The 25,862-nt window shown below is 38.1% G+C and overlaps 1 protein-coding gene across 1 annotated transcript in view; it reads right to left on the bottom strand.

The window, feature by feature from the left end:
- The window catches only part of SUCLG2 (succinate-CoA ligase GDP-forming subunit beta), a 124,735-nt gene that overhangs the window by 41,375 nt on the left and 57,498 nt on the right, over positions 1–25,862 (bottom strand). The window contains exons 3-9 of the mRNA XM_061362317.1: positions 23,255–23,354; positions 23,041–23,131; positions 17,010–17,162; positions 15,935–16,024; positions 13,341–13,437; positions 8,440–8,601; positions 6,925–7,067 (exon numbers count right to left, since the gene is read on the bottom strand). Of these exons, the coding sequence (XP_061218301.1) occupies positions 6,925–7,067; positions 8,440–8,601; positions 13,341–13,437; positions 15,935–16,024; positions 17,010–17,162; positions 23,041–23,131; positions 23,255–23,354 (836 nt within the window). The remainder of the gene's footprint in view (positions 1–6,924; positions 7,068–8,439; positions 8,602–13,340; positions 13,438–15,934; positions 16,025–17,009; positions 17,163–23,040; positions 23,132–23,254; positions 23,355–25,862) is intronic.

Genomic DNA, 25,862 nt, shown 5'->3' with positions numbered 1-25,862 from the left:
ATGTGTGGAAATTTCTAAATTACTCCTATCAACTCAAATCCTACAGAACCCATTAAAGAACCATGAGCTGCTCCAATATCCTTGGTTAAAGGCAGAGTATTTGTACAGATTTCGGAGGCAGAAAATACAATATACCTTTGACAACTTTTCCCAGCTTTACAAGATGTTTCTGTGCTCCAACGGGTCTTTTCTACCTCTACAAGGTGTCATCCTATGACAGTTTAGGGCTATTCTCTGAAAGAGGAAAACAAACCTCTAGACCATCACCAGTGCCAAGGAGAATCAACTCATCCTGAAACACTCTGGCTACATTTTTGTTTAGCTGGTTCTTAAAAACTTGCAGTGCTGGATAGCCTCTAAGTTCCTAAAATAAAGTGCTATAGGACTCAACTGCCTTTTTGATGGACAATTTTCAGAACAGCTAACTTCTACTTCCTTGCTGCATTTAAACCTTAGTATTTCTCACCTTACTGCGCCAGACACTGACTTGCAACACTGGGCAGATTATCCTTGTTAACTGAAGGTTTCCTTCACCTTTTTTGTGTCTGGTTCTTCTTTCAACATTTGAGATTGTATTTTAAGTAAGACAAAAGGATAGTCTCTCCGTATGTGTTCATGCACCCCCAAGGCAAAAAGGGGTCTCTACATTCTATTAGGTGATAATATGAAGATGACATAGTAAGATCCATCTTCCAAGAACTATGTGGTATACGTCAATGACATTGTCTTACAGAAGTGTCAAAATTGCATCATGAACCCAACAGGTTTATTGATTATGACTTTCTTTTTTAAAATGTAGCATTTCACTTCTACAAAAAATATGCTGAATACAAAACTGGCAGTGGGATAGGGCTCTGTAATAAGCAATAAAGGAACATGTAATAAACACTCAAATAACAGGAATAACTTTTATCATTTCCATAATGCCTAATTTCTTTAATGGACTATGTAATTTTTGATTGTGTTGAGATCAGTCATATATAATACATGAGTATTATAACCTACAGTTCACACAGAGGGGGACACCAGAGCAGTCAAAGCCTGAACTTTCAAAAGCAGCCGCTAAATTGAAGTGCCACGATTTTCAGCTATCCAGCCCCTTTAGGGCTATGCAGAGTTGTGAACACTGGACTAGCAGTTAGCTCTCATGGAACAGTGTATTATAACACACCGCTATTTTTCACTACAATAACTCTTCACTTACAGCTTTTAGAGTACTCAAAACATCGTATGATGCTTCACTCTCTTGTATGGATCAGAAAAACACACAAAGCATAAAGCCTTTTCAGGCTGTGTAAAGAAGAGCTGGGTAATGAAGTGTGTAAAGGGTGCATGATAGTTGAATGAAAAAGCAGAAAGATTTCTAATGACTATGTAAGAACAGGGTTCCCCTGCATTATGTGAAATGACATGCAATCTGACAACCCAAATCCAGCACTAACACTCTAGTATATGTCCTTAACTGAATGCTATTTAATTTCATTTCATCAACATTATATAGACACTGAAATAGACTGCATGCATGATAGAGAAGCTTATCTCATCCTACTTATTCATGTTTTCGCATTACTGTAACACTGACAATTAGTAAGGGAAACACTGAAAACGCACGACAAACTATTCACAACCAGCCTATGCTCTAATGGGGATAAGGCCCAATATCATAGCAAGTGTGGGTATTTTAATGTTTGCATTTTTAACACCTCTACACCCTATTTTTTATTTATGCCTTTAAAGTTTAATAGTCCCCTTCCCACTCTCCAAAGCACCCTCCTCTCACTCCACACAAAATGTCCAGGACTAACAGCAATACCAAACCTCATCAATGGGCAAAGGCAGCCCTAGAAGAAAGTCCATTAAGTTGTTTCTCTGTTTCTGGATGTTGCCTTTGATGCTCTCTTTGTCAAGACAGACTTCACAGCCTTGACTGACTGGCATGCCTAATACTGCCACAAACATTCTGCATATCACATTAAATAGCTGTGCAAACTGCCAGCATGCTGAAGTTGGTCGCTGACATCATTTTTACATGATATAATTATAATATCTCAGTGCCCAGTCCTGGATCAGGAACATCATGTAACAACATTCCCGTGTTCTTCTTCCATTCTCTTTTCTCCCAGACTGTTTGAAATGATGTCTCAGAGGGCAGAATGCAGGGAATAAATACCTGGCAACTTGTAAGAAGCTTATCTACCAAAACTCCTTTTTGGCTCAGGCTTGTAACCCAACAAACACTAGTCACAGACTCGCTGAATAAGGCAGATTTTTACACAACTTCCAGGACAAACCCCTCAGCTATACAGTGAAGCCTATTTAAAAACCATACTCAAAGGAGCCTTTTCCCCCTAAAACTGGAAGCAGGTCTTTGTGTAAAGTTGCAGTGTGAGAGCAAACACCCTAGTAACACTGATGCAGTTACAACACACCAAAGTGCCTGAACGTTTGCAGACTTTCTGAGTTGTCTGAACTGAGCTAGCTCACCCAATTCTGAAATAATTCACCTGAAATAAAGACCAAATAAATTCTACAAGACAACCTTATTTTTATTTCTGAAATCTAAGAAAAGAATATCCTAAATCTTTCCTCCTAGTATAATGTTCTCCCTTCTGTTGCCACATATAGGACTGCAATGTTAAGAAAACTAATACTAAAAATCCCTCCGGCCAAAAGGATAAACCCATGATAAAAATGTCTTATTATATACAGATGGGTAAAGTGTATTACTTTCACAACAAGCACAGCTGGAAAATAAGTGAATTGCAAAAATATGATTTAATGATACCCTCCTTCACAATGGTGTTCACTCTCTCAGGTGTCTGGAAAATAAAAGCCCCAAGACCTCTGCTTCACACTCAGTGGTGAGACACGCTACTTTTCCCATCACTGAGGTGGGCGGAGATGCATCTGACATAAGCAAACAGGTGAAGAAAAGTGACAGGAATAAGAATGCCTATTCCATATTAATAAAACAATAATCTGAATTCAGACTAAAGAGTAGCTAAAGGAAAGAAAAAAAACAACAAATTTCTGTGTGTGTTTGATATTAATTATTCCCTGGATATGAGTTAACAGATGTCAATATAGAATATATTTTTTTCCAGAGACATGTTTATCAATCTGTCAATAGTATTTTGCTTAAATGATAAGCAAACACTTGTTAACATCAATTGATTCAGTAAGTCTTTAGTCACATCATCAATGACAGGCTTCAAAAAAGATTCTCAAAGGAGCTTTAGAGGGAAAAGGAGAACAAGAATAACAAATAATCTTGGCCTTTAACTGCCCATATTCCAGTGATACTTTCTGACAGGAGACAACTGTTAAAGACTAGAGCCAGTCACTGGTAAACCAAAACTGCTTACAACGTACTTTGCTTTTTTTACTAGGTTTGCATAGCAAGGTTTTGGTATTGGAGTGCTTATGGATGAGTCTCCTGTGAGAAGCTTCTAGAAGGTTCCCCAATGTCCAACACAGCCATTGCCCTCCAGCTCCAAGATGGACCTGCTGCTGGCCAAGGCTGGGCCCATCATTGAAGGTGGTAGCATGTATTTAAGAAGAAAAAAAAACCACCTGTCAATGGTAACTTCAGCTGGAGAGAGAAGTAAGAGTGTGTGAGAGAAACAGCCCTGCAGACACTCAGTGCAGGAGGGAGAAGATGCTCTAAGTGCTGGGGCAGAGATTGCCCTGCAGCCCATCGTGCAGAGCATGGTAAGAGAGGAGCTTCAGTTCCCTGGACAGCAGATGTATTATTATTTCAGCTTATTATTATTTAAATTGTTATTATTTCTATTTATTATTATTATTTCAAATTATTATTATTTGGAAAACCTTGTTAAATCCTATAAACAGATATCATACAGTAAATGTAACAAGCCAAGTCTTCAGCATGAATAAAAACGAGCACCTACTGAGCTTGGTAAGGACGAGAGAGTACTCAAGGATGAGGACTTCAGTAAGGATAGCTGAAACAGCACCTCATTTATCCAGGCATCACTCAGGCCTCTGAAATACCAAAGGAAACAACCTCCTCTACCTGACTTGTGGCACAAGCAGGAGAAAAGAAGCTCCCGCAGTGCCTCCCAGCAGCTTCAACACCCAGAATTGAGCCACCTTCCCCTTTCCTGTTACTAACTGAAATGCAGGAAGAGAACTTATTTTCTGCCAAAGCAGACACACAGCACAAAGTCACAGAAATAAGACAGGCAGGAAGGAAGAAAGTTAAAAACAGACTGGAATTTAGATAGTGAAATAAAAAAGGAATTCAGAACCATTGCAGTGACCTGTCTAACCTAGGGGGTACTGGATATGGCAGGCTGCAAACAAGACTGGCAGAATTTAAGAGTCACTGACTCCAGAGACAGCATTTCCATCCAAAGCCAGTGGGTAACCTTCTGCAACAAAAATACCCCTTTTTTATTATATTTTTATTTTAAATTATAGACCCTGACAACAGCCAGATTAAACCAGCAGCACAGCAGCCAGGATCTTCATCTTTCTCAAAAACAATATCCCCAGCTTCACCAAATCAAATCACTGCATACCTGTATTGTGTTGCTTTAATACAAAACAGACGTTTTAAAGATCTATTTCAAAGTGCAGTTGAACATTTCCTTCTGTAAGATTTCTTCTGCAATGTCCTTAATGCTACCAGTGTCACGTCTCAGTGCAACCAAAAGACAGGACTTCTTCATATTACAGCCCTCAAGCTTGTTTATTTGTTCAGTCTGTCTCAGCTTAATGTTGTCTAGAGACATTTACAGCAATTAATTGTCCCTCAAGTTCCAAAGAGCTAATTTTTATCTTCTCAAACAAGGTGGGAATCAGATTAAAGGTTACAGGGAAATGACTGAGCAGATACAAACTGTGGATGCTGCATTAGCCATGACAACTCTTGGGGTTAAAAGCCTACTATTAGTTAAGAAAGGAGAGGATTCATTCAATTATTTTGCTGTGTATTAGTGATCTAATGGACATGGTGTATTAGGAGAGGAAGTAACATTTACTATCTTTTCTGAACAGAAAGGAATAAAATATGACATGTTTATTGTTCTAATAGCTACTAAACTTACACTAATATTAACTGCAGAGCTGTAAGAAAATCAAGGGCTTTGATGTTAGGCTGATGTAACTGCCAGGGCTGCTACAGTCTCCTGTTACGTGCCAGGGTATCTGCATATCTTCCCTAGTTCTAATTTTATCTCCTGCATATTCTTTATCAGTTGCCATTAAGAGAAGTTTTTCACCTGATGTCTCATGGAACTGGAACGGAACACTGACATAAAATAAAGATCAGCCACACTGAAAGGGCTGACAAGAAACAGTTCAGAAGTGACTCACTTTAAGCTTCTCAGAGATCACAGCTGCGGTCATATGCAGAACTAGGCTCAAAAGAACTAATGCTAATAACATCCTCCCCTTTTTTCCTGGAGTGCAATAAAGAGAACAGGCAAGAGGGAGCTGTTCCGTGATTCTTCCTGTGAATGGAGGAAGATCAGAAAAGGCATTCAAAAGGAAAAGAGGATGCAACAAATTAATGAGGAATGAACTGTGCTGCGTTTAGGCTAAAACCTTCTGCATCTTCAGCAAGTCAAAGCCACGAATGGCACAGCTATAGCTGTGCATAAAAACAAACATAAATTATTATATCAGGTTCTTCCTTTTACTTGTGTAGCTTTATTAGCCCTGGTGCAAGCAGGTAGTATCGAGCAGTAATATATAAGCAGAATATATAATACAAGAAGAACGTACTTACAAGTCAAATGTTTGGCATGCAGATGTTATATACCTGAGCACTACTGAAGTACCTCTTTGCTTTCAAATTGTTTAAACTCAGTCAGCTTCATCACGAAAATTAATACCTGTTTTATGTGCTGTAGCAGGCAGATGAATGTACTTAGTACACTGATAATCATCAGCTAAGTTGCATATCTAAGACTTTACTGCATCTGCCTCTCCACCAACACATGTTTTAGAGCACAATTACGTCTCAGCCAGACCTTGGCCATCATAGAAAATACACACCACAGAACAACTCAGACACATGCAAACAAATCTTTGTGCAGTGCCCTGAGGATAAAGCTCCACAAATTAAGACAAGCACAACACTGTCTACTAGCATCAGACAATGAAGGAAACTACCACGTTTTCTAACATGAATCTCAAATCCATCTTTCTTCCCGTCTACCCCAAGTAAGGTATCTTGCTTCTCTGCTTCTCCAGGTCTGTGTTCTAGGCATGCTAGTAACTTGAAGCTTATACAATCAGTAAGCAGAAGGAGATAACCAGTTCTCTTCCTGTGGGTCTTGCAAAGAATGTTAAGCCTAGATCTCTACAAACAAAAGGTCAGCATGACCCCATCTATGCGTGTGCAAAAAGGTCCAGGAAGAATGACTGACTCCAGTACAGCTGAACGATCGAGATACTATGTGCCTTAAAAACATGCAAGGAGAGTTACACCTGCAAAGAGCTTAAAATATGAAGTCAACCTGTGCTTGCTTTGTACTGCAAATTTTCTTCCCGATTCTGCCTTGGAATTTTGTGACAAACAGTATTCATCTCTATGTGAAAAGTCACAATATTTTGTCACTGCTGCACAGGATGTACAATTACAGAAATGCAATTTTCACTGGAAGGTGGTATTTAGAGGAGTTCGTATCACAGACGAAATGAAGATGAGGAAAATGGATGGAAGCACTGGAAAAGAGAGATAAAAGAAAGAAAGCCAGCAAACCCGCACGTGGACGAGGAACTGAAAAGTCAGGCCAGTAGTTCACAGTTAAATCATTTTCCTTCCAGACTGCCCCTTAAGTAACTCATCCTCAGTATTAACACCATTATCTCTATTTTTCAGCATACTAATGTTTCATAACACAGCTGTATTACTGCACAGGGAAGCTTCTGGTCCAAAACCACCTTTTTTACCTTTGGATCAGCAGTCAGCAGCTTGAACGCTTGATATACTTGTGCTTCTTTCACGCCACCACCCAAATCCAAGAAGTTGGCTGGCTTTCCACCATTCAAGGATATTATATCGCATGTTGCCATTGCAAGTCCAGCTCCATTGACTGTAATTATAAACACCAAGTACTTATATTTCACATAAAAGTATATCAGATTTGTGAAAAAGTTTAAAACATATCAGCACAACCACGTAACACAGCTCATGAACACCTATTTCTGAATGGCTCAGTACCTATTCAAGGATATCCAAAGCAACAAATAATTCAAACTCTGGTGCACACACACCAACATTTAGGTTTCTTTATGACTGTATCTTTAGGACTTAGATGTGCAGCTTTCCTTAATTATAGGCACACAAAAACTTCTTGGAATAATGATAACATCACGAGGCATAAAGGACAAATTGACTTCTTAAGCTCCCCTCCATCATGCTGATAGCAGTAGATGATGTTTTGTATTACTGTAAATTACTGACGACTAAATTTTGGGGACAGATGCTCCTGAAACTGCCTTTTATTTTGCATTTGCATTAGTCTAGAAGAATCCCAGGGGCACACACATCCTCTAAGCTAGGAAAAGTAAGAGAGAATTATTTGTCCCCAGCAAGTTGTTCCTGCTAGACAAAGGAGGCCTTCTGTGTCATCTGCAATTCAACAGCACTAAAGACTAAAGAAACAGCAATATACCATAGTGTTGCCAATTATTATTTGGCTTTCTTTTTGGTTTTGTTTTGTTTTTTAAATTAAGATCCAACTGAACCAACTGCAACACTTTATCAGTATCTTCTAGATTTATGGTTAGAGTACACATCTAAGCATTATAAATGCTGGACACTTTCTCACCAAGCTGAAATAAAATGCCTAATTCAATTAGATTCATAATAAAATGTACTGGCTAAAAGCATTTATACAAAATGAAAATTATTTAGAGCACAGCTCACCACCTTACTTATCTATTCTAAAGAGAAAAGTCGTTTCTGTCCTACAGAAACTTCAGGAAAATAAGCAGCTGATATTTTGCTTTTAACAACCTTCCTTAAAGGAAAAATGGAGTTTGATATTCAACTGTAAGCATGAATATAATGTTTTTACACACATACTTTTGCAGTGTCTTTTAAGTAACACAGACTGAGTTTTGATAATTAATGATTGCTTTTTGATTACTTTTCTTGTTTTGTTTCTGTTACTGGAAGGACCAATTGCATCAGTTTAACAATTCAGTGGGTAGAAACCTTCTCCCTCAGCCTGCCCTCTCCCTGACCCCCTCATGCCCTGGCCTGTCTGCTGTGGCCTTCACCACAGTTTCAACACAGTTTTAGTTTCATTTCTGCAAGAACTTGTGGAAGGACAGACAACCTGAGCAAAGCAGGCTGAAATACTGTTAAGGGTGGGCTGAATGTCAGAATGTAAACAAAGTCTATGCACTGGACAAGTATGAATTTGTCTTCAAATGTCTTTTGGATTTATTTGTTCTTACCAAAGCAAGCAATATTTCCATCCAGTCCTATGTATTTTAAGTCATATTTGGCAGCTTCGTTCTCTATAGGCTCGCTTTCAGACTTGTCATCCATGGCAAATATTTCTTTTTGCCTAAATTCTGCATTGTCATCAAAGTTTATCTTGGCATCAAAACAAACCACTACAGAATAAAAGAATAAGACAACACACGGGCATTTAGAGATCACAGTTAGCCGGAGCTTCTGAAATATCACGACTACTACAGCAGGGATGGGGAAAAGGTTACGTTGGGACTGAGGTCACTTCTGACATATGATAAGCTGAAGTTCTAGCATTGAATACAGCAAATAACGGCAAGTTTTCCTTAAATCCTATATTGAGAAAAGCAAACATCTCCACACTACTACAGTGTCACAGCCCTTGCCACAGACCATCTTCTATGTTTGCTTTCAACAATGTTCATGTAAATTATGAAGCCAGTTTGCATGATTTGGGCATTAGATTCATAAGAGTCTACTTACAAAAAACACTGAAAGTACAACAAATATAACAAATAACAGGCTAGCAACCCAAAGCAATGTTTGGTAACATGCACTCATTTATAGTTGAGCAACACACAATGCTTTCCTTAGCCATAGTTTTAATTTATAATGTTATTAGCTACACACACATTATTTCCCTAAGGATCTGAATTACAACTTTAAGCCAATGGATGTTTAAAATGATCAAAAGATTACAGCTAAACAAAGAAAATTTACAAAAGAAATACAAAACTTCTCATCAATGTCAACACCCATTATGGCTGTAAAAACAAATTAGTAAGTAGCTAAACCTGACTGTATTAAATAATAGATACAAAAGACAACCCGGTAGACATAACATTAACATAAAAACACCAGCAACAGAAACACACATAGAGCAAATGGGTTATTTGCCTATTTACTGACTCATTATTTCTATGGGTTTGCAGAGGCAAACACCTCATTAGATTAAAATGTTCTAAGTAAATGTAAGACTATATACTTATGATTTCACCATTCAAGTGATGTGATTTGTACTATACCTAGATGATAATTACTGACTGAAGCATAATTGATTTCTCAATGCAAGACAGTCAGAAATAAGTGCCTTTAAATGCTGCACCCAGAAAACTCTAATATTAGTTTCTCTTCTTGTTTTGATGCGTATCACCATTAAAATACATGCATGTTACATGTGCATGTCTCACAAGAATTGTACACTCCTCTGCAACTAAAGGTGAATTGCAATTAAAAAGACAATTTTAAGTCTTTGATACAGATACCCACTAATTAAAACAACTACTCACACAACCTTTTTTGGTGGCACAAATACCTCTCTTTTTTTTTCCTCAATATGCAATTGCTTAACTCAGGAGGAAAATATTGAAGCAAACAGCAAAAGATTTACACAAACAGGAGAGTCTCAATTGTACCTCTTGATTTGCACTGGGGTTTCCTGGTTTGGTTTTCTGATGTTGCCGCAGGTTTTGTGTGACTTTGCACAGTGGAATTGTAACCGATACCAGATTAAATTGAAACACGACCAAATTTCACGTGAGTGACTGCAGTTTCAGAGAACTACTCATGTGTGTTTGTGTATAATGAATCTCTCATGGAAGAGTCTAGATCTTACCCAGTCAACCATCAAGTGGGAAACTGCCAACAGGATAAGCATCTAAAGTTCATAATACGCTTCTACTCTACTAGAGCTGCTTTCATTTTTTTTAACAGTGAACTAAGACTGGTACCATTTTTCTTCAAGCTCTAAGTTCTTTGAATTGCTAAAACAACTCAAAGCTGGAGTAAAACTGCAGCTGCAGAGTTTGTTTACCTTAGACATGAACATTCTCAATGTCACATTAATAGAATCTCATTTTTCCAGAACAGTCACCTTTAACAAAGGCTATGCTGTACAAAGTAGCAGGAAAAACATCTATTAATATTTATCAACCCATTTGCACCATCAAAAGCACATTGTTACACGCATGATAGATTATACAGATGGATTTTTTTTGTCTAAACAAATATCAAAGAAAGCTCCAGCACTTGTATTCACGGAGTACTTCTGTTGTTTTTGCTAGCAGTGTGGGATTTTTGTCATCTGCCAATTCAACAGCTTACATTGAGAGCAAACAAAAGAACCCAAATAAACGGGCAGTTACAGGCTTCTGACCCAACAGAGTTAACAAAGAATTTGCTACAAAATTAAACAAAAGGAAATGCATATGACAATGTATTTTCTAATGGAAATTGCACAAATGAAAAACAAAAAGCACAGCAAGAAATGAATCCATCTCAACCATTACTTAGACAGGAATAATGGTCTTCATACAGAGACTTGTATTTTATCATTAGAAATAACTCCATTAAGCTACTCAAATGTTTTTCCATTTGTTTTATCTTTATTCTTCTTTAAGACATTTCAGATGGAGAAACTGCTAGCAAAAAGAAATAAAGCATAGGAAGGTTTCTGTGTATGCCTGCTAGTAAGATGGCTTTCACAGTTGGAAACCCACTCTGTTTCTGCTCTTCAGATTCCTGGATGTGAAACACATGCAGAACAACCTCAAAAAAACAGCATAAATCCCCTACCATCACTCAAATTAAGCTCTCCTCACTAAATATGCCAAGTGCAAATACCAGAACAACCTAGTCCTGGCAAAAAGAGCTCACCTCAAACAATGATAGAAGGCAATTGTCATAAATGTCCCATATTCCTGATATCTGACTGAGCAAAAGGACTACTGGGTACCTTCCATAATTATTCTATGATTAAGGTATCTTGGTTATTTATTCTACTTAATAGTTATTTCATGAAGTTTTGAGAAAGGATATTTTGTTTTTAGAGTATCAGTGGTCTTGAACCCACAGAATAAACCTTGTAAGTACATCAGCCATGGAGGACAAGCATACCAATGAATTTGGGTTGAAGTGAACATCATAATCTGCAGGAAATTCCAGCAGTTTTTGTCGTACCTATTTTAAAGGTGCCATTCATCCTCAAATAGTCAAAAGTGTTACACACTGCATGGTGCTAAACTGGCAAAATCCAGACCATTCATTTTACAAGGCCCTATTTTATTGTTCTGCTTTAACTACACTGCAACACAGAATGAAGATGATCTTACCTCATTCCAAACTGATTTTAATGAGCCCAACAGATCTATTTAAATGGTGGGGAAAACAACAGTCTACTACTAGGTTCTGAAGGTGTATTTTCAATTTCCATTTAAAATACAGCATAAGATGGAACTGCACTGGTCAAAAACAGGGCTTTTTGTTTCTTTGCCCCAGCACACATTTCACAAAGTGCATAAGAACCAACACAGCCAGAGTTAGTTCCTAAGAATGTGACTTACATTTATTAAGCTGAGTGAGGTTTACAACGCAGAAACTACTGATTCAATGTGCGCATCATCATGGTACTTCAAATTAACTAGAAATCTGAGCACACAGTGCTGTGAGAGATTCTCAGATAAAGAGTTAAGGCATTTGGAGGAAATCATTCTCACGAAGTAAACTCTGTCCAGAGAGGTAAATGATTCTGGTGGCAAGAACACACATAAAAACCCAACCACAACACAGAAGGAATCTGAAAAAGGTCTGCTATCAAAGCAGAATTCATACATTTAAGCCATAAATATGTTCTTCTACCTTAGTTTAACCTGAAAACAGCTTAGTATGTTAAAAAAAAAAAGATGCATATTTAATATTTATCATTATCCCTGAATTATCCTCACCTACTTTAATAGACAAGATTTTCCTTTCTGTAGTTAAAATGTCACTTTATGATACAGTATTTTTGTGCCCCAGAGCCTATTTTATAACAAAGAGCACCATCATTTAAGATGCATCAGTAAAACAGGGTGAGGCAGGATTTGTTTTACATCTTTTAGAGCTTTTCAGAGTTCATTACCAGCAAAGTTTTCCCTTTAAGCTGTGGACAATTCTCTGTCAATTCTTTTGCATTTGTTTTTTTACTGTTAAAAAGGGAAGAAAAAGATTGGACAATTGGAGGAGACTGCATATTTTCTACCCACAATTCAGCATCTGAATTCCTGACCAACTGAGCCAAAACCATAGATTTTTAGTGAAAAGCTGCTTACTTTACAAACTAGCTGTGGACACAAATAGTATTTAAAAATGCTATTTCATACTGACACAGAAGTGATCTTTTCCCAAAAGTTTCTAGAACAGCAATTAAGCAGCCACATTCCTAATGTTTGTTAAAATGGGTAAAGGCAAAGTGAAGGAAAGGTTTCAGCTGGAAAAACAACTACTAGAATGATGTGAAAGTTAATTTTTATGTTATTTTTATATTTTGTTATATTATGTTTATATTTTTATTATTTTATGTTATATTATTTTTATGTTATACCTTCTTAGCCCTGTATTTCTGGTGGAAGCAGATCAGTTACCCCTTTTCTTCCTAAATGATGTATCTAGATACCAGTTCCAGCTGGAACCTCTCCCGTGCTCTAGTAGATTGTAGTCATGCACTTAAAATTTTAACTTACCCACACGCTTAGATATGTAAAATAACAAGTTTCTTTCCACACAATCTCAGTTAACAGCAGAAACAAACAAAAAATCCAAAACACCAAAAAAACCCACCCAAACCAAGAATAACCTAACTTGTACAAAGAGCAGTGAAGCAGAAAACGTTACTGTTTCTCATCAAACACAATATGCAGAAGCCAATACTTTGATTATTTGCATGAAATAACAAAAGGTTTTGCAATGTAAAATCTGCCATGAGAATATTAATGAATGCTGCTTAAATTGCATTACAAAATGATATTAATGCAAAGCTGCTTTTATAGCTTTCTACACGATTTAATTTATAATTTGGATAAATAAAGACTTACAATGCATTCACCTGTTTCCTTCCATTTCTTACCTTGCCCTTCTGGAGTTTCACCAAAGGGATTCACTTCAACCTGAGTGGCATCAATTTTCAAGAAAAGATTATACAGCTTCTTAATTTGATCCGCTGCCTAAATTTGATCAAGTGATTTACAATTACCACAAAGAAAAACAGAAGTTAATGTTTTCAAGGCAGAGGTAAACAATTATTGATTAATGTATTCAACTGCACACTAGATCTAGATAATTACTACTTTTATTTCTGTTTCTTTAATCATAATTGTGTAGTACCTAAGCCAGCTATCATGTAGCATTATGGTACTGCATAACATCTAGTGATTGAGCTTTTAAAGACTACACGAACTTAAGATTTTCTAGAAAATAAAGAGCATGATAACTATGACAAATTTAATGTGAAGAGTTCATAACGACATATTCTCCAGCATGCTGAGATCTAAGTTGCATCCACATTAATCAGTCTAAATTCCGAAACCATAAAGCAGTATCTGCACGTTATGACTTCAGAAAAAAAATACATTTTTCCTTCTTAGATCAGTCTGAAATGTTTCCTTGAAGAATTTGTGTCAGAAGCATCTTGCTTACTCTTCACAAGATACTCTTGCTTATTCCTTACTGTTCTTCACCATCTAGCTCTGTGACTGGTTCTGTGGCTGAAAGTATTGTGACTACTAACTTCCAAGTCTTTTGTTCTTAGAACATTCTTCCATTAATAGAACAGGCTAAGCAACACCAACATGAATGTACATAAAAAACAACCCGTAGGTTGTCAGTGTGTGATGAACCAGTTAGCTGAGTAAGTTTGCAGATGAAGTGCACCAATAAAGAAACATTAAAATTTATTTCTTCATTACTGACCAACTGATCGAAGTACACACACCAAAAACATTTGGGATCTCTCCTAATAAACAAAGTGAATGGAAATAAAACAACAGAAGTTAGCTTCCTCTCGCAGCGCCATTTATAAGAGAGGAATCACTATATGACTGGAAAGGCTCAACTCCAACTCCAGTTCAGGGATCAACATGTCTTAAGACTCTGTGAAAAGTTACTGTTTGGAAGCAACATACAAATTGTTTATGAAGCATGAACACTCAGTGGATAACCTGTCCTAATACCAATGGGTACAGCTGTCAACAGTGACGCTGGGGAAAAGTCCCACTGTGCAACCCCACATTGATTCTGGGCAACCTGAAAAGCTGTTGCTGCCCTATTACACTGCTGTAAGTGTAACAGAGCACCAGAATCACTTAACTTTATTAAGGTCTGCTCCATCTTTCAGCATCAATATCTGAAGGGGGCCTAACAAAGATGCTGGAAAAGGACTCTTTATCAGGGACTTTAGTGATAGGACAAGGGGTGATGGGTTTAAACTTAAACAGGGGAAGTTCAGTTTAGATTTAAGGGAGAAGTTCTTTACTGTGAGGGTGGTGAGGCACTGGCACAGGGTGCCCACAGAAGTTCAGAATGCTCCATCCCTGGAAGTGTTCAAGGCCAGGTAGAACAGAGCCTTGGGCATCATGGTCTAGTGTGAGGTAACCCAGCCCATGGCAGGGGGTTGGAACTGGATGATCTTAAGGTCTTTTCCAATCCTAACTGTTCCATGATACTTTTGTATTCTTTTCTGTTTCTGAAATAGGCAACTTAATGCCAACACTTCTCCTTCTCAAGGTTTACAAGCACTGAGCCTCTTTGAGGCGAAGCATAAAATCATAACCTAGAAATAGTGAATGTATAAGTAGATACCAGGATTTGTCTGAATAAGAACTATGTCCCTGTGCTTCAGTAAATTCCTTTGAGTTCATAGCACAAGGAAAGAAATGCATTCACTGCAGCATTATTTAAATACATTGTTGAAAAGTCCGTACATTGCGGTTAATTATTAAGTACCAGAACTCTTCAAGGGTTGAAAGGCTCTACATAATCATTCCTACTCATTACATATACAGCTAAATCTTCAAATGTGTGTTAATCAACTTAATGAGTATTCATTTTTTAATTGCATGGTTGGGATAGAAAATAATTAAAACTGTTGAATTAAAAATAAAGGAGCTCTACAGAAATGACAGGTTGATACTATGGGGGGAAAAAACAGAGAAAAGTAACATAAACTATCTTTCTCTTCCTTGCAAAATGTTTCATAAAGGCAAAATATCTCACATGCTTGTGCACAATATGGAATTCATATATATATACACACATATAAAAGAGATACTGAACAGACAACAAGCTGGCAGCATTTTGGGTTTGAGCTGATGGTCAGAAAAAAAAGGCTTCATTTACCCAGAGAGATTCTCCCATATTAAGGGCCAAATTTTCCAAAACACCTCTACCCATGTAATTCACTGAGCTCCACTGGAATCAAAAGAATCCCATGTGGTGTAACAGCATGCTGTCACCAAAGACCAGGAACTTTCACTCTGGAACAATAAGGAGCTTATTCAAATTGCTAAAGCCTGATGACAAGTATCTAGGTGAAATTTAGTATTTAAAATGTCAAAGCATTCCTGATCTAATGGACACTTGGCTTTTCGTGTCTATTTGGAAAGCATTTATTGTACGGCTGGGCTAAAACGTTGTCAGTAAAAAAGGAGGGAATAGTCAAGTTACCTTCTGTTGCAAAGGTCCTTTGAATCCCAAATTTTTTGCCATCTGCAACGCCTGATGATCCTTTATGCCTTCAAAAATATCTATTTCCTCCTGCAACAATAACGTGCATAAATGTAACTAAATATTCAACCTGAATGGAGATTTAGAACTTCAAAAGGAAAACACTTAGTATACATTTGCAAATGAGTAATTAAAGCATGGCTGTTTGCCAAAGCTCCCCGAGACTGAGGCTGCAGCAGCTGCCTATAGGGTATAATTACCACACCAACTCCAAAACAGTCCTTCCAAAAAGATACAGAATTCTTCAGGGTGGCATTCTGACAAGACAATGTGACACCAGTTTTCACTTTTAATTACTGTACAGATGGCGTTGACGACTATTTAGTCTGTTAATTTTAATGACATCTTCTGGAATACTTTCAAGGCAATGGGTGTCACTGCCCAGTAACACTGGAACGTTTATGTAATTTTTAGAATGCACATTAAATATTTTTATAACTGTTTGAATAATTACACTTGATGGTATCAATTATTTTCCCAGATTAATAGCTCATATACTCATTACCATGCCACAGTAACATGAAGAATACTTAAACGTAGTCATCGTTATGAAAGCAATTACAACAGTTGTATTTCAGCTGCAAAAGTCATCCAGATACAAAGAAACAATTAACAATTCTGTCAATGAGAAAAAATAACCAACTCCAGAAACAACAACCATACTGGCACTGATTCACTGTGAACAAACTGTACCTTCCTGAAAGTGAAACTCAATCATGAAACAGCTCAGGTATTAAGTTTAATGCATCACAGAAAAGCCAGATTTAAGCTCTTTTTCTAATTAAGCTGAAGACACAAATACTGACAAAATCAGATGTTAAACGCATTTCATTTGTCTACTAGATAACAGGTCTGATCCCCTATTGGATGTAACAATTTTTACGGTTCTGTCTTCCTTCCATATGTGGCAGAAGGAAAAATGGAAGGGGAAAGGGCAGGGGGGAAGGGCGGATGGGATATATTCTTTTGGATAACTGCCAAGGAAATCTTTTAGTGTAAAATATTATATTTCTACCTTAAAGATAAGTTCTGGGCTAGTAACTGCAACTTCTTCTATATCAACACCACCCTGTGGGCTGCCAACCATAACAGGTCCATTGCAGGCTCTGTCCATCAAAATGGCGAAGTATGTTTCCCTTGAAATATTCAGTGCTTCTGCAACCATCACCTGAAAATGAAGATAATAAAACAAACCCAAAACATGAGCAGTTCTGACTGGTCCATCTAGCTGGTGAAGCAGAGAACATGCCTTAAAACTCAGCAGTTTGATACTTGCTATCCTGAAAAGAAATACTTGTTTCGCTTTTTTACAAGGTATTACAACATGGTAATCTCTTCCCCAGAAAATCCTCTTTCCCTAAATAACAGACTCCCCTGACGCTGCTGTTCTCACTGGGTCATGTAACAAGCAGCACAACCCAGGAACACCTAAGAGTTGGGGTTGTTCCAAGAGGAGAATTGGAGCTGCTCCTGAAAACCTCCGTAATAACTTTTTACATGCACTTTAAAGAGCTAACCACAGAAAAACTTAAATCACAAGGGAGTACAGTTTGCAAATCACATAGATCTGAGAGAGGGTACGCTGCCCTTCAGATGCATCTCATCAGTAACTCCATTCCCCAGCAGTAAATCCTCAGGCTTAAATTCTCTTTCTCATTCTAACAGAAGGCCCTCCTACACTTAGAATCTCAGCACTGAATTCTAGACCTGCCTAAGTACTTCCTAAAGAAATGAGGCTACAGATAATTCTGCCATCCCGCTTTTTACTTTCAGTTTAGAGACAAGCAAATGTGTGACCTTCAGATACTTGCACAACCTTGAAATTAAAAAAATGGTTTTCCAAAAAGCTACTAATTTGTGGTATTTACTATAAACTACAGAGCCCTTTTGTCCCAGTATCTGACAGATAACTCAGCACATAACACAACAGCTGATTCAAATCCTACATGTTTGGAATCCAGAAGTATTCACGTTGAAATTGGGCTAAAAATGGTCCAGGTAAATTCTTTATAACAATTTTTTCTCTCCTCCTAAAAACATGGTAAACACAAAGTCCTCTCTATTTTAGTATTACAATAACTGCTCATCTGAACTGTCAGTTTCTGCAATAGTTTAACAATAACTACTGAAGCAATTTCAGAGATTATGTAATTTTATACTTGGCAAAGCATTCCTAAAACTATGTTTTGATAAATTCCCCAAAATGTTCTTCAAATCTGCATATGCTCATTACTGTTTGTTCATCGTGATCATTATACGTGCCTTCATCTCAGGTGCAAAAGCTGTACTTCTGCTCTGCATACAGTTCTGACTTTCAACCTGAAAGCTGAGCAGCCACCTCTGCAACTGAATTACCACTATCACTTCTCCTTATGACAATGAATTACATTCTTCCTTAGCAGAGCTACTATTTCTTATCTTTCAATGGAAGCAGTAAAAGTCAGGAAAATCAATTCCCTAAGGTTAGTATTAGGATTAGGCAGCAATGCCTTTCTAACATGGTCTCTTTATAGTGACAATTTTGGTCAATTATTTTAGATGAAATTCATCACTCCCAATGAAACATAAGGTGAAATTCATTTGAAATTAATTCATCAGTCAGCAGCTCAAACTCCTCAGATCCAAGAGGAGTATACATGCAGTATACACCTGCAGTCTTAAAACTCCGCCTACCTGGCAAGGTGTGCTCCATCAAGTAAGTATTGCTGGGGATTTCACAGTTCAAGGTCCATAAACAAGTTGGTTTTTTGACATTCTGCTCTGAAGTACACAAGAAAAACTGTACGTACCTTCTGCCTGGCTCTACCTCTTACCAGAACAGGAAAGAAAAGTAAGAGACAAGGCATTAAATAAAGCCGTGTCCAGAATGGAAGGAAATATGCTGTTTCTTCATGGGGTTTTTGATTTGGAAACGGCGATTTTGTTTCTTCTACTTTTACATAAGGTGATACAAAGGAATAGGCCTAATAGCAACTGTTCAAAGACAAACTAAAGAAAACTAGGGTGAAGGAGAGAAGTAAGAACTTTAAAAACTACCATACTATTTAAAAGCATCTGCCTATTTCATGCCACTATAAAGGGATGCTAAAAGCCAACTTCGGAAACATAGCTTGGCTACCTACCAAGACGCGACAAATTAACAAGCAAAGATATGGAATATATCCTTGATTTGCTACTTTTTACCTGCATGCATGTTTTCACCTTCTTGTATATCCTGCATCAGTGTATCTGAAAAATGCGAGTCAATTGTTTTAGACATACATAAGTCAAATAAAACCAGCTGGCGCTACTGGACCTATTATCTGAGCTGTGCTCAGGATCAGGATGATCCAGACTCAGGATGAGAACGAGTAAGTCTTGAGAGATACATCTGCAAGCACAGCAGGTGGAACTTAAATTATTAAATCAGGTATCTTTTCAACTGCTACTTCTGACCCAAGTGATTGTCCTCACTACTGCTTATTAAAACTATGTCAAAGTCATCAAAAACTTCTCTCTCTGTCTTAATGCACAAAACTATTCAGAGTCCATCTACTTTGCAGTAGGCAGGCTTACAGCAGAGTAAAAAAATTGACAGATATGTTGTATCTCTCATTTTCCCAACAAAGCATTTACTTCCCTTCACCATCCTCCCTCTCTCATGCAGAGCAAAACCAGAGAAAACAGTGTTCAAGGTTTTTAAGTATTATGGCTTAAAGTTTACCGATCATTCACATGGCAAAACCAACATAAACACATCAATGAACAGTTAAGAGTAGTGAAACTGAATCAGACTGTTGATCCTTCTCATGTTTTGCCCGTTTTACTTATGATAAATAATGTGAAGCATCATTATCTTTTTACCACATCAGGTCTATATTTTAGATCTCCTGGGGGAAAATCAGTTTTCTTGAAAACTACCTGGCAACTTCAACCTTTCCTTCTTAAAAACAAACAACTACCTAAAAGTTTAAGTTACACTTCTAATTTCATAAGGGTAACTATAACAGCTCTTTTATATTGAATCAAATATTCAAAATGTTAATTGGTATTGCTTGAAGAGAAAACACACGCAAAGAAGTCTCAGGCTGCCATGATAAGAGAAGACTGTCTCCTCAGATAACCAGGCTCTCCAAATTCCAAACTGCCATAAGAGAATTTTATGTAAACTCACAAAATAGCTTCCGAGTTACAAGGGACCTGAGGAGACTGCTATTTATTTGAGAAACATCAATCTACAGAAGCACAAACATGCTTTAAATTCCATAGTAGGTGCACAGGCAAAGAAAGCTAAAAACTCCATTTTCTGCTCAGAAATTATTCTAATTGTAGAAAATTCCTGTCTTTTATCCCTTCCTTATAAACACATGTCAAAGGTATGCAACTTCCACCCCTTGACTTGACACCAGCTCATTGATCGCCTCACAAAAAGTGACTTAATAAATATTTTCCTTCTGGAAAACATGTATTACCTAAATTCTTTAAAATATATGAGTTCATTCAAACTTTGCAGAACATAAAAAAGTTCAAAACCCACAAAACCTAAACCCATGCCTTTTCTCCCTGAACTGCAATTTTCTTTAAGTACATATACACTCACATACACTTATGTTCACATCCAGAGAAGGCTTATGCCTTGAAATAGAACAAAAATGCCAGCTATTAAATCTCAACTTCCCCACTGCTCTTAGCAAGCTTAAAGAGTCTGTCTAGCACTTCCTGTGCACTAACTAGCCACAGCATTAAATGACATCTTAGACATAGCTAAACTTGTACTTTTAATCATATTACTGTTTGGCCGTTGATTAAAATTTCAGCGGTTGACACTGCAGTCCTTGTACTAGAAACAAGAATGCCCTGAGTCCTTTAACTATTTTATAGATCCTAGAGTAAGCTAACTTTAGAGAAGGTAAAGGCTCTTAAAAAGACATTATTTTTCTTGGGAAATGGCCTTTTGATGACCTAGATGAATTGTTTTAAACATGCTTTCTTTACTATCTAACAAGCAACGGGGAAACCATTAGCATACCACTAGTTGAACTGCTACATAATTAACTTAAAACAGGGTGTCAGCTCTCACCATAAATTACCAAGAATCAAGATTTCAACACCAAAAATGTAAAACATACTATTATCCTGATAAATGTGTGTGCAATGAAGGTATGAACTGTCCTAGGGCTTTTAAAAGCCAAGTCCATAATCAGAATGGAAGGTCACGACAACAGATGATAAGCTTTGTCCCGGTGAAAAGCATCACACTAGTTTATCATGGATCGATATTAAAATACTTGCAACCTTTATCCTGAGAAGTTTCCAAGTAGCTCTACAGCAAAAGAAAAATTACACAATCTACCAGGGCTGTATGCCGTCCTCTACCACCAAAATATCACCTTAAAACCCACATATGCCCTAGCCGCTTACTCTTGACTATTTGTTCATACAATCAAAGTGTGGATGGAGAAGAAAGCAATTACAAGTCAGATCTACAGTTATTCCACACATGATAAAAAAAGTAATCTTGCTACAAATCTCTTGAATAATCCATTTCAAAGACCCAAGACCCAACACCTTTTGTTCATTTCTACCAATTTGAAAGAAAATCAGAAATTTCTTTTTCAGAACTGAATATGTAAATGAACAGACTCACACTCAAAGAGTGGTATTTCCTGTACTGTGTATTCAAAGTAGGTCAACTAGGGCAAAAGAATAAAACCACTGAATTTATAAAAGAAAACTGCTTTTACGATACAAATTTTTCAAAGCAGAGTGCCTTATATGGGAAATGTATATCCTCTTTTATATCCTTAGTATTATCACGATCTCTGACAGACGTGCCTTGGTAATACTGTTCCTTCTTTTTAATATCTAGTATTTCTTTTTAACAACACCTATGAGGAGTGATGGTAATCTGCTCTCCCCAGGAGAAGAACTGCCTGAGCTCCTTCCTCCAGCCCTCATTAGAAAGTATCTTTCCAGACAGGTGTTCTCTTTCTATGCTAATATATCAAGCTGTTCACAACATATTAAAAGTGAACTGCAGCTCTCTCCAGCTCCTGCCAAATTATCTACTGGCCTCAAATAACACGATTGTGGCTCTTGACTACATACCTGTATGAAGGTCCTTTCTCAGTAAAGCAATACATTTATGCTGAGGTAAATCTCAGCACCTTGCAGTATGCACCATCATAGGTAAATGATTTGCCATATATTAGCTGAACCACTACCATAACCACATTTAACTCTGCATCTTCAACATGTTAGGAAGAATTTACTTTTAGACACCTTTTTTATTTAAATTGAGAACATTCCCATGCAAACCCATGTATACTTAAAGGGGTCTTGTAAGAAAGATGGGGACAAACATTTTAGTAGGTCCTGTTGCGACAGGACAAGGGGTAACAGTTTTAAGTCCAAAGTAGGTAGATTTTGACTACATATAAGGCAGAAATCTTTTATGATGAGGGTGGCAAAACACTGGCACAGATTGCCCAGAGAGATGACAGATGTCCCATGCCTAGAAACATTCAAGGTCAGGCTGCACAGGGCTTTTGGTCTACCTGAAGATGTCCCTGCTCATTACGGGGGGTTTGGAATAGATGGAGTTTAAAGGTCCCTTACAACCCAAACCATTCTCTGATTCTCTGAAAATAATCTGTCTCTATCTTTAGTAACCCCTGCCCAAAACTGAAGATGTATGACATATGGACATAATTATTACTACAAGTAAACACGTATATATTACTTCTGCAAGAAGAACATCAATAAGCCTGTACACTTAATGCTACAGAAAGTTATGATAGCATTTAGTATGCATCTGGTGAAGAATGAATACAGCACTCCCTTCAACACAGGTAACGGAAATGAATTTATTTCCCACTACTAGCTATACTGAAATTGATGGACGAAATACACAAAATGAAAGAAAAAGTAACATTTCTTTTGTCAATTAGATGCAATCAGGCATTGGAAAAGGAATGAAAAAATAAATCTATGTCATACGCTCCAGTATATTAACTCAAAACTGCAGCTGAACACAGCTCTCAACTTTCAGGAGGCAAAAAACTTACCTTTTTAACTGTCACACCATCCTTTGGAGTTTGTTTTGTTGACAGATTGTACCCAATCATCTGTTTAGCAAGCCGTTCAACAGTCTTAGGGCTACAAACAAAGGGGAAATGCTAGTTTATTAGAAGATATTAAAAGGAACAGTCATGTGGTTATTGTTAACAGCTTAAATACTACAATAGAATTATTTATGCTTTTTCAATTTTAAAGACTTACTCTTTCGTTAAATGCACTCCTCCTTTCAATCCACTATTGAAAATACCTTTTCCTCTCCCTCCAGCAAGAATCTGTGCCTTCAGAACAATTTCCTTAGCCTCTGCAAGGGAAAAAACACCTTGTTGTTCTATTGTGCATCACTTACCAAGTTTGTTAGTGTAAGTTTAAAATGCATCTCCAGATTAGACCCTTTAAAATAACAAGAAGTTGTTCATAACTTGTGAGCAACTAAACAAGAGTCAATTCAGCATTTTTGTAAAGCAACACTTCAAAGAAGAACTGCTAAAGGATAAATACACACTACTTATTAGATGGACAAATCTGTCATTATTTAGATGAAACCCATGCTATTAATGCCACGTGGCTTGCACAACGAACTACATAAACAGCATACAGTTTGATGACTTACAGTCTGGAATGGTTTTTAAAACATGAATGTCATGGTTTAAGCCCAGCCAGTAACTCAGAACCACGCAGACACTTGCTCACTCACTTCTCTCCTTCTTCCTCCCCCCGCTCCCGGAGGGATAGGGAGGAGAATGGAAAGAATGTAACTCCCATGACTTGAGATTAAGAGCAGTCCAGTAACTAAGGTATAACACAAACCACTACTGCTACCACCAATAATAATAATGATAAAACCGTAGAATCATAGAATAGTTAGGGTTGGAAAGGACCTTAAGATCATCAAGTTCCAACCCCCCTGCCATGGGCAGGGACACCTCTCACTAAACCGTGTTACTCAAGGCTCTGTTCAACCTGGACTTGAACACTGCCAGGGATGGAGCATTCACAACTTCCCTGGGCAACCCATTCCATCCTTACAGTAAGGAACTTCCTCCTCATATTCTATCTAAACTTTCCCTGTTTAAGTTTTAACCCATTACCCCTTGTCCTATCACTATAGTCCCTAATGAAGAATCCATACCCAGCATCCCTATAGGCCCCCTTCAGATACTGGAAGGCTGCTATGAGGTCTCCACGCAGCCTTCTCTTCTCCAGGTGTCCTGGGTTTAGCAGAAGCAGTCATTTTTCTCTTTCTTGGTAGCTGGTGCAGGGCTGTGTTTTGACTTTCAGCTGGGAACAGAGCTGATAAAAATGATGTTTTGGTTTGGCCAAGGACTTTGTGGGCCTCATGCTCTGCCAGGGAGGAGGGAAGCTGGGAGGAAGCAGAGACAGGACACCTGACCCAAACTGACCAAAGAGGTATTCCATACCACAGCACGTAATGCCCAGGAGGTAACTGGGAGTTACCCGGAAGGGCTGGGGGGACAGCAGGGTTGGAGGAGGTATCGGTCGGGGCTTGGTCGGGCTGAGGGGGGCGAGTTACCGGTCGCCTGGTGATGAGGTGTTGTATTCTCTTCCCTTGTTATTTTCTTTATCATTACTATTATTGGTGGTAGCAGTAGTGATTTGTGTTATACCTTAGTTACTAAACTGTTCTTATCTCAACCCGTGGGAGTTGCATTCTTTTTGATTCTCCTCTCCGTTCCCCCAGGAGTAGGGGGAGGGCAAGAAGGGGGGGGAGTGGGTAACAAGCTGTCTGGCTGTGGGTTAAACCACGACACCAGGCTGAACAGCCACAGCTTTATCAGCCTTTCTTCACACAGGAGGTGCTCCAGCCCCCTGATCATTATGGTGGCCCTCCTCTGGACTGCTTCCAACAAGTGATAAGGGAAATAACAAGGGAAGAGAATACCACTCTCCACCACTCGCCAACCAATACCCAACCCAACCAAGCAGTGATCTAGCCCTTCCGAGTAACTGCCCCCAGTTTATATACTGGGCATGACATGCTGTGGTATGGAATATCTCGTTGGCTAGTTTGGGTTAGGTGTCCTGCCTCTGCTTCCTCACAGCTTCCCCTCCTCCCTGGCAGAGCATGAGGCTCACAAAGTCCTTGGTCAGAGTAAACATTACTGAGCAGCAACTAAAAACATCGGTGTTACCAGCGCTGCTCCCAGGCTGAAAGTCAAAACCACAGCACTGCACCAGCTACTGAGAAGGAGAAAAATGACTGCTACTGCTGAACCCAGGACAATGAATCAGAGTGCATTTTGTCTTGAATGCACAACAAACAAATGCCCATCAAAGAAAGTAATTACATTCCTTCCTCTGAACACATATAAGCAAACCTTGGGATGCGGTCCTAAAAGGAGAAATCCCTATCTCCAAAGGGCAGGTAAGTATAGAGCAAGGACAGTAGCTGTGAAAACATGTTCATCTGTTTGAGGCATCACTTGAATCTTTGCCAGTTGGAATGTAACAGTATCTCAGTAACAGAAAAGTGCAGCAAGACACACTGACAAAAGCAACTGTACGAAGACCTACATTGGAAGCAGAAGCTATTCTGACATCCTTACAAACAGGGGGAGGAAGGGGAAAAAACAACTAAACAAAAACATCACTCCTGATCTCTGCAGCTCCATGGACTGCAGCGGCTTCCTGAACCATAAAAACCTGCCAGGTGCCTGAAAGATGTTTATGAATACTGAGTACTGTCACTTTGCACATTTATTATAATACTGCCAGGTATTTTGTGAAGTCTGAGATCCTCATATTAGAACTGCATTAAGAATGCTAAGAAAAGGCTACCATTATTCATCTT

This window comes from Neopsephotus bourkii, unplaced genomic scaffold (assembly GCF_033783945.1).
Source record: "Neopsephotus bourkii isolate Nb327-2 ecotype Australia unplaced genomic scaffold, CSIRO-AGI_Nbou_v1 NB_1120, whole genome shotgun sequence".
NCBI classification, from domain to species: Eukaryota; Metazoa; Chordata; class Aves; order Psittaciformes; family Psittacidae; genus Neopsephotus; species Neopsephotus bourkii.
This window is presented reverse-complemented; position numbering and strand designations above follow the sequence as displayed.